Source organism: Callorhinchus milii, unplaced genomic scaffold, assembly GCF_018977255.1.
Source record: "Callorhinchus milii isolate IMCB2004 unplaced genomic scaffold, IMCB_Cmil_1.0 Scaffold1, whole genome shotgun sequence".
Classification (NCBI taxonomy): Eukaryota; Metazoa; Chordata; class Chondrichthyes; order Chimaeriformes; family Callorhinchidae; genus Callorhinchus; species Callorhinchus milii.
The window spans coordinates 77,035,462-77,053,465 of NW_024704742.1; the positions used below are offsets into that span (position 1 = coordinate 77,035,462).

Here is an 18,004-nt window from a genome sequence, read left to right on the forward strand (position 1 = left end):
GTCATCCTGGCTCAGTCATTAGCACTCTTGCTTCTGAATCAGAAGGGTCCAAGACTTTCATTGGGACATTTGAGCTCACGAATGAGCCTGACACTCCAGCACAGTTCTGGGGGAGCTCTTCATTGTGAGAATTGCAGTTCTTTGAAGAGCACACCTTTTTTCCTCTGTTTAATTTAATAAAGGCATTAAATCACAAAAGCTAAAAGGTTGGCCACTTCTAAAAAGAATGTAACTTTTAAAAATTGGCAGGGTTAAAATAAATGTTGAATGAGCCGGAAAAGGATGATTTCACTTGCCTGGAGAGAGGTGCTGCACTGCTACCTAGTTGTTTAACATAAGAAATGCCTTTAAAACATTAAAACTATCATAAATTGTACAATACAAATTTATATAGTGCCTTTCGCTTTGAGAGGACTTCCCAAGATGCTTAATAATCTTGGCTTGGCGCCTAAGCTGGGGATGGCAGCCAAAGAGGTGGGGAGGGGGAAGATGACTGAAAGTGCAAAGTGGTAGATCTTGAGATGGATCTTGAATGAGGTGAGGGAGGGGTCGAGTCGGAAGGGCTCCGGGATGGAGTAGTGTAAGGCATGGTTGCACTGCTCCTTTACTCTTGTTTTTTTTCTTGTATTTACTTGACATTGTTTTTCTCTTCACTTTCTTATTTCTCTTTACATTATATCTTCTCATTATTTCCCATCCAGATCTGGAACATACTGATGGATTACATTACAAACTCTCACCCGTAGTCTTACATACCAGGGCTTTTCAGCTGGGCTCAGTGGGTTACGTACACCAGTGTATACAAATGCACTGCAGTCCTGGATCATGAAGATCTTAGACTGGCTCTATAAATCCTGTAAACACAGGAGTCACTGCCTGGAAATATCTAATTGGATTTTACCAAAAAGCCTAATAATGGCCACAAGAAGTCTCAATCCAAATGAGTCTTTCTTTCTCCACTGGCAACACATAAAAAGCCACAAAAATAGTGAGCTACACTGGTTATCTTTTGCTTGGCTGCCACTGTGGTATTTCATTCCTTTTTTATTGAAGTCTCATATAAAGATTTTCATAATAATCTAAATATACTTCCTCACTGTGGTGGAATACCATACCAACTGTGTATTAACACTTCTCCAAAGCAGTTATTATAGATTATCTATTGTTGACAACGTGAATGTGATATAAAGTTTCTCTAAGATCTAAAAACCCTTTTGAAAAGAGCATGGAGCCTTTTGCATCAAGTGTACATGAGAATGGAATATAATAATGTTCTTTGCATTTGATGTAGGACCTTATCACCTAGATGAGACATCTCAAAGCGTTTCACAGAATTTAGCATTGAGCGTAGTGACTGTGTATTTTTGTACATAAAGTAAGATGGGATGGGACTAAAAGGATTACTCTTTAAAGAGCCAGCACAGACACAATGGGCCAAATGGTCTTCATCTGTGATGTAAGGATCTATGGGATGAGTTGAAATATATACGATTGCTCCAGAGACCAGAGTGCAGAACTGTAACAATTTGGATTTAGGCCAACTTCAATGAATGTTGATTATATTTTTATCTTGAAGCCCAGATTAGTGCAGTTGGCATTCGTCTCTGAGATCTGCATTCAAATAGAACTGAGACTTATCTCTTCACTCCCCATCCTCGCCTGCCACCACAATTAGTATATAACAGTTGAAGTTGGTACTCATGATATTCGTATAATTTTTGTGCATTTATATTCTTTTAGGCAGTGATATTCTGGATATCTTGAAGCGAACTGTTCTAACCCAGTGAATTCTATTGCAGACGGTAATTGTGCACATAACCCCTGTGGATGACCAGCTACCCAAAGAAGTACCTGGCACTGTTCGGCAACTCGTTGTCAAGGAAACCGAGACATCATGCCTGACAAAGAAGCAGCTGCACTTCACAGACACAGAATCCCCTGACAGAGAGCTGATATATACAATAACAACTCTGCCATTCTTTACCTCCACTGTGGGGTAGGTGCATACAATGTGCAATCACGTACACATTGTGGTACTGTTAATATGTGCACATTGAGGGTTTAAAATGCAGTATTTGCTTACCAGACTTTGTGATTTCCAGGTTTGGTTTACAGTCTGTTCCAGGTTTGCCACTACACACCGAAATTGTGGAACACTCTTCCTCAATTCCTCTGCCTTACCCCCCCTCTCCCCTTTTTCAAGTCCCACCTGAAAACCTTCCTTTTCAACTGTGTTTACAGTCACCTCCATTCCCCCATCCCATCCCCGGCTCAGAGTCACATGGGGCAGCATCTCGGAGCACTTCAGTCCAAGAAGCATAGACAACATAATGGGAGGCCATCCAGCCCATTTCTTTGTGTCGGTGTTCACTCCTCCAAGAGGCCATCTCTGCTAATCCCAATTCCCTGCTCATTCCTGTATCATCTAATGCCCCTCCTCTGCATGTGTTTATCTAATTCACTGAGCCTTGGCAGGTTTCAGCATTTTTTTTCTCACCTTATGTTTTAGCAAATTCTTTAAGTTAATTTGCAAGAAGTGGTTGGTGATGCACCATTTTCAAACTCTCAGTGATGAATTCTTCATGCACTGTAGCTTTCCTGGGCCTATGTGTGAATAACCCTGAGACAGTGTAGTCAGTCTAGGCCAACTGTGAGCATTAGCTGAATGCAAGAAGCACACTAGACTGACTGATAGGTCATTGGTTTCTTTGGAAAACTTTGACCATTCAATTCACAGTCTTCTATTCCAGTGCTGATCCAGTAGTTATATATCCGGGTCAACCTTTCCCTTGGCAGTCCAAAGTGGGAACTTCCCTTTGCATAACGGCATGTCATTCTAAAGACGTAACAATGACCTAAAGTCACTGTGGGCATGACTACACCAACATATTGTCTGTGTGGAGTTCTGTGATTCCCTATAAATAAATAATCCTAATCATCCTTGCATTTGATGAAATGTTAAACAGAAGTCCCGTCTGCCTGTTTAGGTCAATGTTAAAGATCCCATGGCACTATCCTTGAGAAAGGTGTTTCTCCTGGTGTCCTGGCTGATAAATCCCCAAATAGAATTGATCATTTGTTTCATGGGTGTTTATGGGACATCGCTACATACAAATTGGCTGTTTAACTACAAATACACAATCACGACAATTCACAGTAAAATCCTGTAAGACGCTTTGACATATCAAATGCAAGGGTTATTATTGTGCCTTATCAACAGCAACAACTTGCATTTATATAGCGCCCCTCACGCAAGATAGCGTCCCAGAGAGCTTGACAATGGAGGAGCAAGATTATCACAGTGATGAAATGTCTCAAAGTGCTTCACAACATTTAATGTAAAGAGCTGTGACTGTGTAGTTATAGGTGAATGCAGCAGCCAATTTGCGCACAGCGATGTCCTACAAACAGCCAATGAATGACCATTTTTTTTATCTGGGGCCAGGACACAGGCAGAAATTCTGTTCTCTTTTCGAATGATGTCATGGGATCTTTCACTTCCACCTGAAAGGGCAGATTGTTATTAAAATGCCTGAAGTGTGACTGACTCTCCAGTAAGAATAATATCTTGAAAGTCCAATGTTCGCTGTATGATCACCGAAACTGTGTCAGTCCTGAACTGTCTCAAAAGCTGCATTGTCTGTATGAAGTGCTCGAGGCCCCGAGACAGGCATGTAAGGAAAATAATGGTGGCACTACTTGATATAAATTGTCAAGGGGATTCTGTATGATCGTGGCTTGGTTGATAGCACTCTTGCCTCTGCATTAGAAGATTGTGGGTTGACAGCGTATTTCTGGATTTAAGCTCAGAGTCTAAAATGACAATCTAGTGAATTATTTGGAGAACTCTGTATTGTCTGAGGCACTGCTTTTCAGAAGAGATATTAAACAGAACAAGCCAGTTTATTCAGGTGGATGTTAAAGATCCCATGGGACTATTTGAAAAGAGAAAGCAATTTTTCCTGACCGACAATCCTTCAAATAAATGAATCACTCAGCTGATGGCTATTTTCAAGCATGTGAAACTTTTTAATGTTATGGATGCTGTATCAAATGCTTAGCTTAATTAAAATTGCTGCATCAAATGTAAGGATTCGCATATTCCTGTAGGATTGTTTTTTATTTGTTGCTTATTCACTGTGCGAGTTGCTTTTAGCAGTTTAATATTGAGTGGTTTTGCGGAGTGCCCCAAGAGTGATTAGCATACGGCAACGGAGACAGTTTGAGTAATTGAGGAAGGTGTAACCAATTCTTTCCTTTCTTTGTGAAGCTTGCCTGATGCAGGGAAATTGTTTCTGACAGACAGCATGAACAAACTGAACAAAGATGCCAGTGTCCCAATGCTGAGGTCCTTCACACAGGTATTTCAACTCGCTTTTCCAGTATGGTTTCTTACAAAGATGACAAGTTAGGAACCCAACAAAAGTGTATCCCTCACAATTTTTTTGAGGTCCTTGCTCAGTATACATTCAGAATTTTTTCCCTACTTCAGGATCAAACCCATATCCCTCCTCAGTCTCATCTCAAAAGTTTGAACCTTTCTCCACTGACTCCCAACAATAACAACAACAGATTGCATTTATATAGCACTTCCATAACAGGAGGATATCCCAAAGTGCTGGATAGCGGAGAGTTCTGTCAAATTCCAGAAATTAACATAAGAGGTTAATGATACAGATGATGGCATATTTAGCATATCTGGACAATGTAAGTGTTGTGAAATTTTTCTGTGCATACATCATTCATTGAAGTGGAATATCTTTCAGTAGTGTGGAGCATCACCGACCATCCCTCTTCCATCCCCCTCATGCCCCCCACCAAGTGTGAAATAATTTCTTGTGATATTGTGCATTTAATTACACTTAGAGCGAAGTGCATAAGAATTTTTGAGTCAACTGGGTGTCTAACATATGCAGAAATCCATCTCTGTGCTTTCATGTATCCACACCAAACTGAGTTCTATACCTGCTTACCTAAATCCAGAGAGTATTAGGCACAGGTTTGCAAGGCTTGGGGACCCCAGATGGTCCATTGAGGTACTGCTGGAGTCTAACCAGCTAAAACCAGATAGTTTGCCATTGAAAGCACTGCTTGGCAAGCTTCCTATTATATATCCAGCTAGGATCACCCTATCCGTTGGAGGTTTGGTCTATAAGATTTACAGGAGCTGAGTGGGAAGAATCCCTATGTGTGCATTTTACATTGGAGTGGGTAAATGTTTCAATAGTATGGGCGCATCCCTCTCCTCCATCCCCCCTTCTCTCCCCTGAATGTTAAGTAATCACTTGTGCTATTTTGCGTTTAATCACAGTTAGAGCAAAGTGGTTCAAGGTAAATTTGTTGCTCACGTGTTGCAGTGGGGAGGCCTTGCAGTGGCAGAATGCAGGCCCAGATTAGAATGAGAGATTGCGTTGTGGGGTACACCTTCCCTTATACAGTGCAGAGGGATTCGTCAGAGGCTTTTTTCTCTGGTATTTTCACAAGTTCATTAAACATATTAGGTTTGATGAGAAAGTTGTTTCTTTCATTTTCAGATTTTGCTCCCTCCCACCTCCCCCCACACTATTTCCTCATCTGAAAGTTGTTGACTGATGCTGAGAAATGGTTTTATTAACCACTCACCCAAGATCGTGTCAGGAGACTATGCGACCATGGAGGTCATCATAGATGACCCTTTCCAGCACACCTGCACTTTTCAGTAGGGGTTCGCTGTTCAAGTATGAGGAAGTGGTTGCTTTTACCTCTGTAGCTATAGAGGTGCAGTGAGGCCAATTGTTATAGCCCCACTGCTGCCTCCAGCGGAGATATGTTTTCATTGTTTTGTATTTTAACTATAATTTTCAATGATTTATTTGGCTGCTGGAGCAGTTATTGTTCTAGTGTTTTATTTGATGCCGCAATGCAAAAGTTAGAACATCAGGGCAAAAAGTGGGGTACTCATCAGAGGTCAACCATTAGGTACAGGTAACATAGAAAGACATGTTCTTCTCTACTTTACAGCATGCTGTCAACTACCTGAAAGTAGCCTACATGCCTCCTGTTCAGGATATAGGACCCGACTCACAGCACCTTCAGTTTCACTTCTCAGTCAGCAATCAACATGGTGGAACTTTAATTGGCCTCTGCTTCAATATCACAGTTCTTCCTGTTGACAACCAAGCACCAGAGGTATGTTCCTTTGTTCAGGTTTCTAAAGCTGCCCATTTTTTGGTCCCATCTGCTGACATTGCAGTGTTTAACTAATGACTGTCTTGTATTTCTTGCCTCATGTGCTGTGAGGTGTAACAGTGGCATAATTAAAAGATTGTTTTTTTCCAGATCTACACAAACCTGCTGAGAGTGGAGGAGGGTGCCACATCTCAAATTACCGCGCATCACTTGCTGGTAACTGATATTGATACCAAAGAGGAGAATATCAGGGTGCTGCTACAGAGGAAACCAATGAACGGAGAGGTTGAAGTGGATGGAGTCATCATGATTGAAGGGGATATGTTCACCTTGAAAGATCTCAAGAAAACTAAAGTTAGGTTAGGACACGTTTTACATTAAATATGATGTAGCGTACAGTACAATTTACATTTATAAAACATCCTTTATGTACGGACCTTGAATCAGTATCAGAGAAAAATTCCACCACGGCTTCCATTTATTCTCTTTGTATAACATTTCAGCAGATCCAGAATTTGGAAAATTATTGAACTCAATCTTAACTTTGAAGTTGACTTTCTGCAGATCTTCTGTTTGCAGATGTTTTTGTAAATGAAATTGTGCAGTCAGTGGACTCACCTTGAACCGTGGGACATGATGGTGGCTGCTCCCAAGGGTTGTATTGTGGCTCTGCATGGCTCAAGGGGGAGATTAAGGTGTCGATTGGAAGATGCAAGAGGCATCTGTCCCAATTCTTATCAGCATCTGGGGATTGTGGTAGACACCAAATATTGTTTAGACACTGGCATTTGGGACTGCACTGAGAAGCGGTGAAGTGCATGCTGATTGTCCTGATCTCACTTCAATGACAGCAGGGTCCTGTTGCAGGTTAAGGTTGTGGTGTCTAAGACATGTATCCAAACCATTCTCCTTCATGGTGCCAAGCTCCTGGGCTTGCAGTGGAAACCTTCAGCACATTTGTGAAGACCAGGACTAAACAGTCAGGTGGAATTTTGGTAAACGGGGAAGTGGCTGCAAAGTAGAAGGGCTCCATCCAACACTAATCTGTCACTTAGCATCCCGGAGGCAGAGTCAGGGAATCTTTAATCTTCACCTGTACAGAAACACAGATAATCAATTTAACATCCCATCCGAAGAACGACACCTCTGACACTGCAGCATTCACACAGTGTCAGCCTCGACTGCGATCTCACAGGCCCAAAGGGAGCTTGATTCCCTGAGTCACAAACATCTGACTTGGAAGCAACTGAGCCAAGCTGATAATTTATTTAGTTTGATTAGCTACATTATCATAATATGAATGCAGCAGTTCTGAATGAAGATCCTATGTGTTCACAGTTACAGGCATGATGATTCTGAGACCCTGCAAGACAAAATCATCTTTTCCGCTACAGATGGATTCAACTCAGCTGAATGTGTTTTGGAGGTGCAGGTCAGTGAGAATGACGAGGGTGTTGATCCATTTCCAGAGGCTGATCTCTGCAACAACAAAAACTTGCATTTGTACAGGATGACCAAAATTCGTGATATCTACCCTATTATCTAACAATAAATCATAATTTCTTTAAGACTATTAGACATTGTAATGGTATCACATCTTTTTGGTCACCCCGTATAATGACTTTCACGTGGGGCAGCGTCTTGGAGCACTTAACAGTGGCAGAGCCTGATGCCGGGCCGGGGGAGGAGGTGACTGTAATCACGGTCAAAGAGAAAGGTCTTCGGTTGTGATCTAAATGAGGGAAAGGAGCGGGCAGGATGGAGGGAATTGAGGGAGAGAAGTCCAAAGCTTCGGGGCACAGTGGCTGAAAGCAAGGCTGTAGTGGCGGAGGAAACGAGGAACAAGCAGGAGGCCAGAGCCAGCCGAATGGAGGTAGTGGGCAGAAAGGAGGTCAGAAAGTTAGGGAGGTGCCAGGGCATAAAGGGATTTGTAGACGAATGAGAGGATCTTGAAATCAAGACTGCAGACTCGTGTTCTTCTGCATCAGTGAAATCACATTTGCAATATGCAAGAATTTTTGGCTCTTCACTTACAGGTAGATATTGAAGTATAGTAGAATTTAGAGAAGAGCAAGGTAGGCTCCAAATGATAATAATAATCCTTGCATTTGATATAGCGCCTTATTATGGCTTCGAGACATCTCAAAGCATTTAACCGAATACAATGTAAAGTGTTATGATTGTGTATTTTGTGGGCGAAATGCGGCAGCCAATTGTACACAGCCAATTGCACAAATCATAAGGATTAGGGCACAGAGTTGAATTTGTATTCAGTGGAGAAACAAAGGGCCATAATATAGGTATTTAAAATATCAAAAATCATGATTAATGTGAACGAAAGTAAGTAATTTATTTAAACTGCAATTGTAAAAGTGCGAATAGGACAAGAGATAATAAAAAAGCATTCAGGTAACGAAGTTGATATGTGGAAGAGGGTTGCATTGAGGCCGTTTGGGATGGAGTTGGAACTGCGCACTCATTTCACTTCAGATCTTTACAGGAATCTGGGGTGGATTAAAAGCAGATGCTTTTCCAACCCTACTTTCAACAAGTGAAGTTTAATTGTGCATTGATGTACAGTAGTTTGGAGTTTGGGCATTGTCAGATGTTGCAAAGGGCTCCTAATTTGTCTAGGGACCTTTAAAGTCAGTTGTAAACAATTGCTCACCATATGTTTTGGGTGTATGTTGATCGGTAATAAATGATTTTCTCTCGGGTGGGAGAGTGGGGGGGGTGAAGTAAAACCATATTCTCTGACTGCACTGTGGCAGAGCTAGGGCAGCAGACACAATATTCAGACATAATTTCCACAACATGTGACTGGAAGGAGGGAGGAGGGAAGATTAAATGCTTGATTTAAGGAATGAGTATGAAACAGTTGGCTATGTGGTGATCATACAGTTAGAAGTATAAATTCAACTGGATCATAGTGATAGTTCTGGAAGATGTTGTGCAGAGAGATATAATGTAATAATAAGTCTCAAAGCGCTTCACAGGCTTTACTGTAAAGTGAATTGACTGTGTATTTGTAGGCAAACACGGCAATGCCCCACAAACAGCCAATGAATGAATGACCAGTTTCATTCAGTGAATTGTTGGTCGGGACACTGGAAGAAACTCCCTTCTCTTTTCAAGTCATGCCATGGGATCTATAACCTGAACGGGCCGACAGGACCTCAGTTTATGGTCTCATCCAAAAACAGCACCTCCGGCAAAGCAGCATACCCCCAGCACTGCATGAAAGTGCCAGCCTAGAAGAATATGTGAGTTCAAGTCCCAATTGGGGCTTTAACCCACAACATTCTGACTCAGAGACGAGTGTGCCACCAACTGAGCCAAACTGATACACACATCTCTTGTAAAACAACGGTCAATGGCTATAAATTATTAAAATAAATTTTCCTCAAAGAGCTCTACAGCAGGAAAACGTTCCTTCTTGAAATAATAGCTCTGAAACAGCATCAAGCTCCTTTGCTAAACATCTCACCATTGCAAATTTTGAAAATAATTATAAGGATAACCCTAAATAGTAACCACTGATTGTTGTGTTGGTTGTATTTTGGAGGCAGACCGACATCTGGCAAGCAGTTCTCTCCACAGAAAACATGACTTAATTGTGGTAATCACGCCCCAGATGTTTTTGAAGCATGTTTCACTGCAATTTGAAGCTTCAAAGGAAACTGAGAGAAAGCCCGAAAACAGCATTGAGCCCACAGCAAAAATGAGCTAGGTTCTCTTGTTTGTTAAGTCTCTGCCAGTTTGCTTTCCCAATGATAAAATAAAGAAGATTCACTGAAAGCCTTTCTTTAGAAAACTCATAACAAAATAATTCTCAGGAAAATAGGTTAGGTTGAAGTATCTTATTTCATTGAGCACATTCTCCCTTTACCAGACATTGGTAAGTGAGGCTGAATACCGCAGTAGCGCTCCAATTAATTGTATTTGTTTTGTTGAGGGGTATTTATCACGTACAGCACAAAATATCAATGTTTCATTCCAAATAGTACCATCAGAGGTCTGAAAATCACCTGGTATTAGGCTTACTCCTATTACCATGCTACTCCCTCCACTTGGGCTGCTACATGTCCCCCAACTGATCCATCTACCATTGGTGGGTGAACCTTCGACCATTCTGCCCCTGCTCTCTGGAATTTCATCCTAGATTGCCTTGGTTTGCCCCTCCATCCCTCCCTGCCTTTTTTAAAAAAAACCTTAAAACCTATTGCTTTGACTATGCTTTTGGCTACCTTTCCCTTCCATTTCCCAGCTCCCTCTCCCTGCAGCTCAGACTCACAGTCAGTTCTGTGAAGTGCTTTGAGATGTCCTCACAGAGTGAAAGGCACTATATAAATGTTTAAATGACCATTTACAATTGTGCAGAAATTTAGAACATTCTTAGATTCAATTTTAATTTTGAAACCTGTTTTCGTTTTTAAAAAAAAGATCCTTGGAAAGCCAGATTATAACTTAAAACTCATTTATGAACTTTTTTAAAATTTCCCTTAATACCCTTAAATTTCAAGATCACAACCTTGAGATGAAGATCAGGGAAATGTGTGAGCTTCAGAGCTTCGTGAAATTAGAACGTGTGGAGTGTTTTGTGAAAAGTAGCACACATGCTACTGTGTCCAATGCTGGTCGCCACACAGCAAGAAGAATATAGCAGGGTTGGAAAGAGTACAGTGTAGGTTTATTCTGATGATATCAGGATTAATAATCGTTGCATTTGATAAAGCTCCTTATCATAGGAACATAGGAACAGGAGTAGGCCATTCAGCCCTTCAAGCTTGTTCCGCCATTTAATTAAATCATGGTTGATCTGTGTCTTAACCAATCCTTTCAATTCCAATTTCCAACTTTTTCCCCAAATCCCTTAATACCATGACCTACCAAAAATCTATCAACCTCACTCTTGTAAGTCTGGATGGGGGAAGAGAATTCCAGATTTCTACCACCCTTTGAGTGAAAAAATGCTTCCAGATTTCACTCTTAAATGACCTGGTTCTAATATTAAGACTATACCCCTTGTTTTGGAGTTCCCCACCAGAGGAAATAGCTTCTCTGTATCTACCCTATCATATCCCTTCATCATCTTAAATACCTCAATCAAATCACCCCTCAACCTCCTAAACTCAGAGGAATACGATCCAAGTTTACACAGCCTTTCCTTGTAACAACCCTTTTAGGCCTGGTAACATTCTGGTGAACCTGCGCTGTACCCCTCCAGGGTCAATTTATCTTTCCTGAGGTGTGGTGCCCAAAACTGAACGCAGTCTCCAGGTGGGGTCTGACTAACCCTCTATGCAGTTGAAGCATCATTTCTTCCCCTTTGTATTCCAGGCCTTTCCATTCACCTTTTTGATTACTTTTTGCACCCGGGAACTAGTTTTTAGTGATTTGTGGATATGGACACCCAAATCTCTTTGCTCCTCCACAGTTCTTAATTTCTCCCCATTAAGAAAATATTCTGCTTTATCTTTTTTCGGTCCATTGTGGATGACCTCACACTTCCCTATGTTGAACTCCATCTGCCATCATGTCTTTGAGATGTCTAAAAGCTCTTCACAGGACAATATTGTAAAGTGTAGTGACTGTGCATTTTATGGGAGAATCGCAGCAGCTAATTGCGCACAACAGTATCACACATACAGTCGTGGATTGAGTGACCAAATTTTTTGTTGAAGTGATTATTATCCCCAGAAAAGCCATCCAATTGACTAACAACCGGGTTCCTACTTACTGCTAGGTAAACAGAGGCATGTGTATGGAGTAAGGAAACTTGCTTAAGGTTTCGCCCTCATCGGCCAGGAATCGAACCCAAGTCCTCTTGCTTGCGAGGCGAGAGCTATATTATAGATGTCTATAAGGGACTTAACCAGCTTTCCTTATAATAATAATAATAATCCTTGCATTTGGTACAGCGCTTTTCACGTCGGGAGGACGTCCCAAAGCGCTTCACAGAACACACTGTAAAGTGAATTGACTGTATATTTGTGGGCGAACGCGGCAGCCAATTGCGCACAGCAATGTCCCACAAACAGTCGTAGATTGAAAATGACCAATTTATTATTGCTTTTGGTTTTGGAGGGATTATTATTAGACGTGTGGAGTAAGGAAACTTGGCCAAGGTTTCGCACTGCCTGGAATTGAACTCAGGTCTCTCGCTTGCAAAGCGAGTGCTCTAACCACTGAGCTACAGGACTCCACGAATGAAGACAATGAAGACATCAGGTCTCAGTAGGGTTCTGCCTATACCTACAGTTTTGGTCACTTTGCTTTCTCCTAGTATCAACTTCATTTCCTTGATGGTGAAGAGAGTCTTAGATACCTGGGTTTAATAATAATAATCTTTGTGTTTGATATAGCGCCTCATCACATCTTCGAGGCGTCTCAAAGCAACGGCGATTGGCAAGTTACTGCTAACAGGATAGACTGGATAGGTTAAGCCTTTTTTTCCTTAGAGATCTAATAGAGGTGCTTAAAATTATAAAAGGGTTTGATAAAGTTAGCATAAATAGGCTGTTCCCACTCGTTGAGGAAACTAAGTAGGGGCCACAAGTATAAGATAGCAACTCGGAATCAAAAATAGAATTTAGGAGGAACTACTTCATGCAGAGGGTACAGAGATTGTGCAATTCATTGCCTGAAGTAGTGATTGAATCAGATAGTGTAGATGCATTCAAGGGGAAGCTAGACCTTGATATGACGAAGAGGGGAAAAGAAAGGTATGGGAGGGAGTAAGGAGAATGAGTAAAGACTCTCTAGAGTCTGATCAGCAGCATGTACTAGTTGTGCTGAATGGCCTGTTTCCTTGCTTTACACTGTGTGAATCTGTGCTATCCCGGCACAAATGTATTTGACGTTGTGTATCCTCACTCTAGGTGTTGCCAGTGAATGACAAGCCTCCAGAGATGAAGCCAGGACTGAACCCCATGTTATACTGCCTTGAAGGAGAGCACATTACCATTACCACAGAATACCTCTACGCTGCTGATATGGATAGCGATGACTCCAAACTTATGTTCATGATTGTGCGGCAACCACTGTATGGGATTGTGCGCAAAAACAGCCAAATCGTCGATCGCTTTACTCAAGCTGATGTTATCGCCGGCACAGTCACATACAGCCACATTAGTAAGTGTCTTCAGAACCTGACTGAGGTTTCCTTGTGCGTTTTGACTGGCATGGGCTGCTTCTGTAATACATGTTAAGCTCTGTACCAGGAGCTGGTTAATTTTGTCTGCAGCTAAAGTGTATGGATGTCACTGGCGAGTGAAGATTGACACTGATGAGTTGACCTGTTGACTCTGATCCGATCTGTTTACCCTTCACTCCACCATCCGCTGCCTCCGTTCGGCTGGCTCCGGCCTCCTGTTTGTCCCTTGTGCCCTCCACTCCACCATCGGTGGCCGTGCCTTCAGCCACCTCACCCCGAAACTCTGGAACTCTCTCCTCAATCCCTCTGCCTTGCCACTTCCCCACTTTCAAATTCCGCCTAAAGACCTTCCTTTTTGATCGTACTTATGGTCACCTCCCCACTCCCTGTCCCCCAGCTCGGGTCAAACTCCGCCACTGTCAAGTGCTCTGGGACTCTATCCCATGTGAAGGGCGCTATATAAATGCAAGTTGTTGTTGTTGACTCACTTGAGTAGCTGACCCATGCAGACAAGGAAAGTCCAAGGTTTGATCCCAATCTATGCCGAGTGGAGGTTCCAGCAGATTATTGTGAGATTTTTTTTAAATGGCTCCAGTTCTCTGGCCTCAACCACCCCTCCCAGTATCCTTTCCAGCCATTAATTCATTCATTCTTTTGTGTAAAGAAAAAATGTCATGAAATTTGCTCTTTGCAACCATGAATCTGTGCCTCCTTGTCAGAGTGAAACTTTATTGTGAAAGGACTATGAGTAAAGCTTTGTGGAGTGACGTTATCCCTCCCCCCAAAAAATTATGCCTCAACACGATGGCACCCAGTGACAGTTTAGACATGTCTCAAAACGTTCACATTTAATCATATGGTGCTGGGGTGGGGGGGACTGTAGGGTGAGTGTTCGGGAAGGATGAAATCAGATGGGCCAAAGGGCCTTCTTTATCCAAACCAACCTTATGATAAATAGTAATCCTTGGATCGATACAACACCTTTCAGATTCTGCTCTTCTCACATTTCCTTCTTTCAGGTGGGGAGGTCGGTTTGAATCCCTGCTTTGACACCATCACTTTTGTTGTCTCGGACTGGGATGCAGGCACAGTGGGAGGCTGTTGCTATGAGGAGCCTGTTTCCCCCCCAAGATCTCTGCATGACTCTCTCCCCGTGTATGACCTCAACATCACAGTCATGCCCATCAACAACCAGCCGCCGACCATTAAGATCGGTAAGTAAATAAAACAATAATGTTGTTTATATTATGTGTATTAGCCTGGCTCAGTGGTAGCACTCTCGTGTCTGAGTCAGAAGTTGTGGGTTCAAGCCTCACATCGGGACTTGGAATCACATACTCTAAATGGACACACCAATGTAGTTCTGGGAATGTATTGCATTGTCAGAGGTGCTGTCCTTCAGATGTGATGTTAAACCGAGGTCCTATCTGCTTGTTCATGTGGATGTTAAAGATTCCGTGGCGCTATTTGAAAAGAGAAGGGAGTTTCTCCCGGTGTCTTGGCCAACAACCCCCCCAAATAAATAATTGGTCACTCACTCCATGGCTGTTTGTAGGACATTGTGTGCAACTGGTTGCTGCTATACACTCAATTCCCCTTACAGTATATCCTGTGAAGCGATTTGAGATGACTTAACAACTTGATAAGGCGCTATATCAAATGCAAGGATTTATTATTATGTTTTCCTGTTTTAATGTATTTGGACACATCTGACATTGCCTGTTTACATTCACCAAACAACCTTTGCCTCTAGAAGAACATTATACTTCTACAATCCCCCATTCCCAATGTTGAGGATTTTTTTTGAAGCTTAAAATATTTTGGGAGAAATTTGCAGCATGTTGTTTTTCATTTGATGCAATAAATATGCCCCAACACAATGGCACCCAGTGACAGTTTAGACATGGCTCAAAATGTTTACATTTAATCATATGGAGCTGGAGTGGGGAGACTGTAGGGTGCCTGTTCTGCATGCGATCAGATGAGCCAAATGCCCTTATTCAACCAAATTAATCTTGTGATAAATAAATAGTAATCCTTGCATTGATATAGCACCTTTCACTTTGGGAGGACATCTCAATTGCTTTGTGGAATATACTGTAAAGCGTAGTGACGGTGTGTTTTGTAGGCGAAAAAGGCAATTTGTGGACAATAATAACCATGAAGTGAATGATCAATTTCATCTGGAGGATTGCCAGTCAGGACACTGGGAGAAACTCTCTTCTCTTTTCAAATTGTGCCGTGGGATGTTTAACATCAGACAGACATGACCTTGGTTTAACACCTCACCTGATGGATAGATGTGTTTAATATATATATGCACCATGAAATGATGTAAATTTCATTTCTATTTTTCAACCTCCCTTGTATGATCTTTCTGTGCCATATGGAATCCCCAGGTGAGGAGTTGGCAGGGTATGTGGTTTGTACCTTTTCCCATGGCAGGAGTGGTGCAGTCACATCACCACTATACCTATTCAATTTGAAGAAGTGATGGGAGGATGATAAAGTGGGAATGAGATCAAAAGGGCCTTTTTTATCTGAACCTGTCTTGTGATCTTGTGAGGTCTGTGGAGTCCTGGCCTGTATGACCTCCTCAGTGATCCACTGGTTCAGTACCCAGATATAGAAATCAAAATACAGGCAGTTCAGTTGCATCTGTGTCCCCGAAGAATCTGCACTGACTGCAATTTAGCAACACAAGAGGACATTTCACTGGTGAGGGTGGTCTGAGAACCAATCAGAACATTTGGTTATATAGTATTTGGGAGCAAATAGTGAGCACCTTCCTCTTCACCTTCTGTGCTGCCTCATTCCAGGTCCAATGTTTGTCGTTGATGAGGGCTCCACTGCATGCATCACACTTTCCCACCTCGATGCCAGTGACCAGGATACTCCGCTGGAGGCACTGACTTTTGTTCTGGTGTCACCTCCCCAGTTTGGCTTCATTGAGAACACTCTGCCTTCACCGGGCTATGAGAAAAGCAACACCGGTATCAGTATAGGTAAGTTACAATAGAAAATAATGAGCTTTTTCTGGATCATTAGGTTCCTGTGTGCAGTGAATCATTTTTTTTAATGTTTGTTTTTCATTAGTCCAGTTTTCCCCCTTCTTTCCTCGTGCTAACATGCTATCAAATGCAATGATTATTATAATTGAGTGCTTAAGATTATACAAGCTTAGTTATCCTATGGTATAATAATAAATTTTATAAAATCCTTGCATTTGGTATATTGATGCGTATTACATCCAATTATTTCCAAGTGCTTCACTTATAATTGGTGTAAAGTGGAGCTGAGCGCAGAAGCCAATTTACACACAGCAATGTCTCATAAACAGCCATGAAGTGAATGGTAATTTTAGCTGGAGGATTGTTGACCAGGTTGGCAGGAGAAACCCCCTTTTCTTTTCAAGTAGTGACATGGGATCTTTAACACCCACCTGAACAGGCAGACAGGACCTGGGTTTAATATTTCACCCAAAGAACAGTGCGTCCAACAATATAGCGTTCCCCCAGCACTGAATGTCATCTTAGACCAATCTGAAATTGAATGATTCCCCCACTCGAATAGCCTGTCGACACTCACCATCTGGGCTTCTGTATAAAGAATGGCAACTTTGGGGAGTTACTGGAGGGTGACTACTGCCCAGCAAATGTTTGCCCCTCAGTAGATCCACAAGAAATAAAAGTTAATAAAATAATAAGAATAATCTTTACAATTGATATGGCACCTTTCATGTTGGAAGGACATTTCAAAATGCTTCACAGAATATTCTATACAGTATAATGACTAATTTTGTAGCCAAATGCAGTGGCTAATTTGCGCACTGCACAGTAAAGTCCTACAAACATCATGAAGTAAATGATCAATTTTATTTGCAGGGGATTGTTGACCAGATCACTAGGAGAAACTCCCTTTACTTTTCAAAAAAAAAAGTGGAATTTTGCAAATCTGTTGACTTCCCCTGCTGATGAGTTTCTTTTTCCTCCTTGTATGCCTAGGTTCATTTGCTCTGAAACATGTGAAGGATTCTTATATAAACTATGTTCAGTCTCGACACCAGAGGATTGAGCCTACCGCAGATCAGTTCATGCTGTATGTTACTGATGGGGAGCACCGGTCCAGAGAGAAGCCATTTTATGTTGTAATTCACCCTACAAATGACGAGATACCAGATTTTCTTGCCAGGAATATCACTGTAAGTAGAGGAACACCTTAAATCAATACAATACCAAATTACATTTGTGTAGTGCCTTTCAAGTCGGGAGGTGTTCCCAAGGCTTTGGACAGTCAGGGATTTGGACCTGTGCTGGGGGTCGGGATCAGGAAGGTTGGAGGGCAGGGAGGGTAGGAGAGAAGTGGGTGCCCCATTGGTTAAGCACTGAACTTGACCTGGGCTCCAGTCCTAGTAGAGCTTTCATTCTTCTGAGCTGATCAAAATGAGTGAAATTTGGTTGATCAACAGTATCCTCCTAATTCTCATTGGAGTTTATAACTGTTCATAATAGTCAATATTTTTAGCAAGAAAGCAATTCATTCCTGGCCTTCCACTGCAGGGTTTGCGTACACCCTCTTATTTTCAACCAGAATTGTTAACATTCTATAAGAGTTCTGTTTATTTTGGAAATTACTACATAAGATTGCTGACTAGGATTTTAATAAGGGTATCTCTCTTCC

At 41.8% G+C, this 18,004-nt stretch overlaps 1 protein-coding gene across 1 annotated transcript in view; it reads left to right on the forward strand.

Moving 5' to 3' along the window:
• The window catches only part of frem1a (Fras1 related extracellular matrix 1a), a 69,175-nt gene that overhangs the window by 16,996 nt on the left and 34,175 nt on the right, over positions 1–18,004 (forward strand). The window contains 9 exon segments of the mRNA XM_042332338.1: positions 1,800–1,996; positions 4,271–4,361; positions 6,001–6,168; positions 6,319–6,527; positions 7,507–7,600; positions 13,050–13,302; positions 14,344–14,538; positions 16,144–16,329; positions 17,329–17,525. Of these exon segments, the coding sequence (XP_042188272.1) occupies positions 1,800–1,996; positions 4,271–4,361; positions 6,001–6,168; positions 6,319–6,527; positions 7,507–7,600; positions 13,050–13,302; positions 14,344–14,538; positions 16,144–16,329; positions 17,329–17,525 (1,590 nt within the window).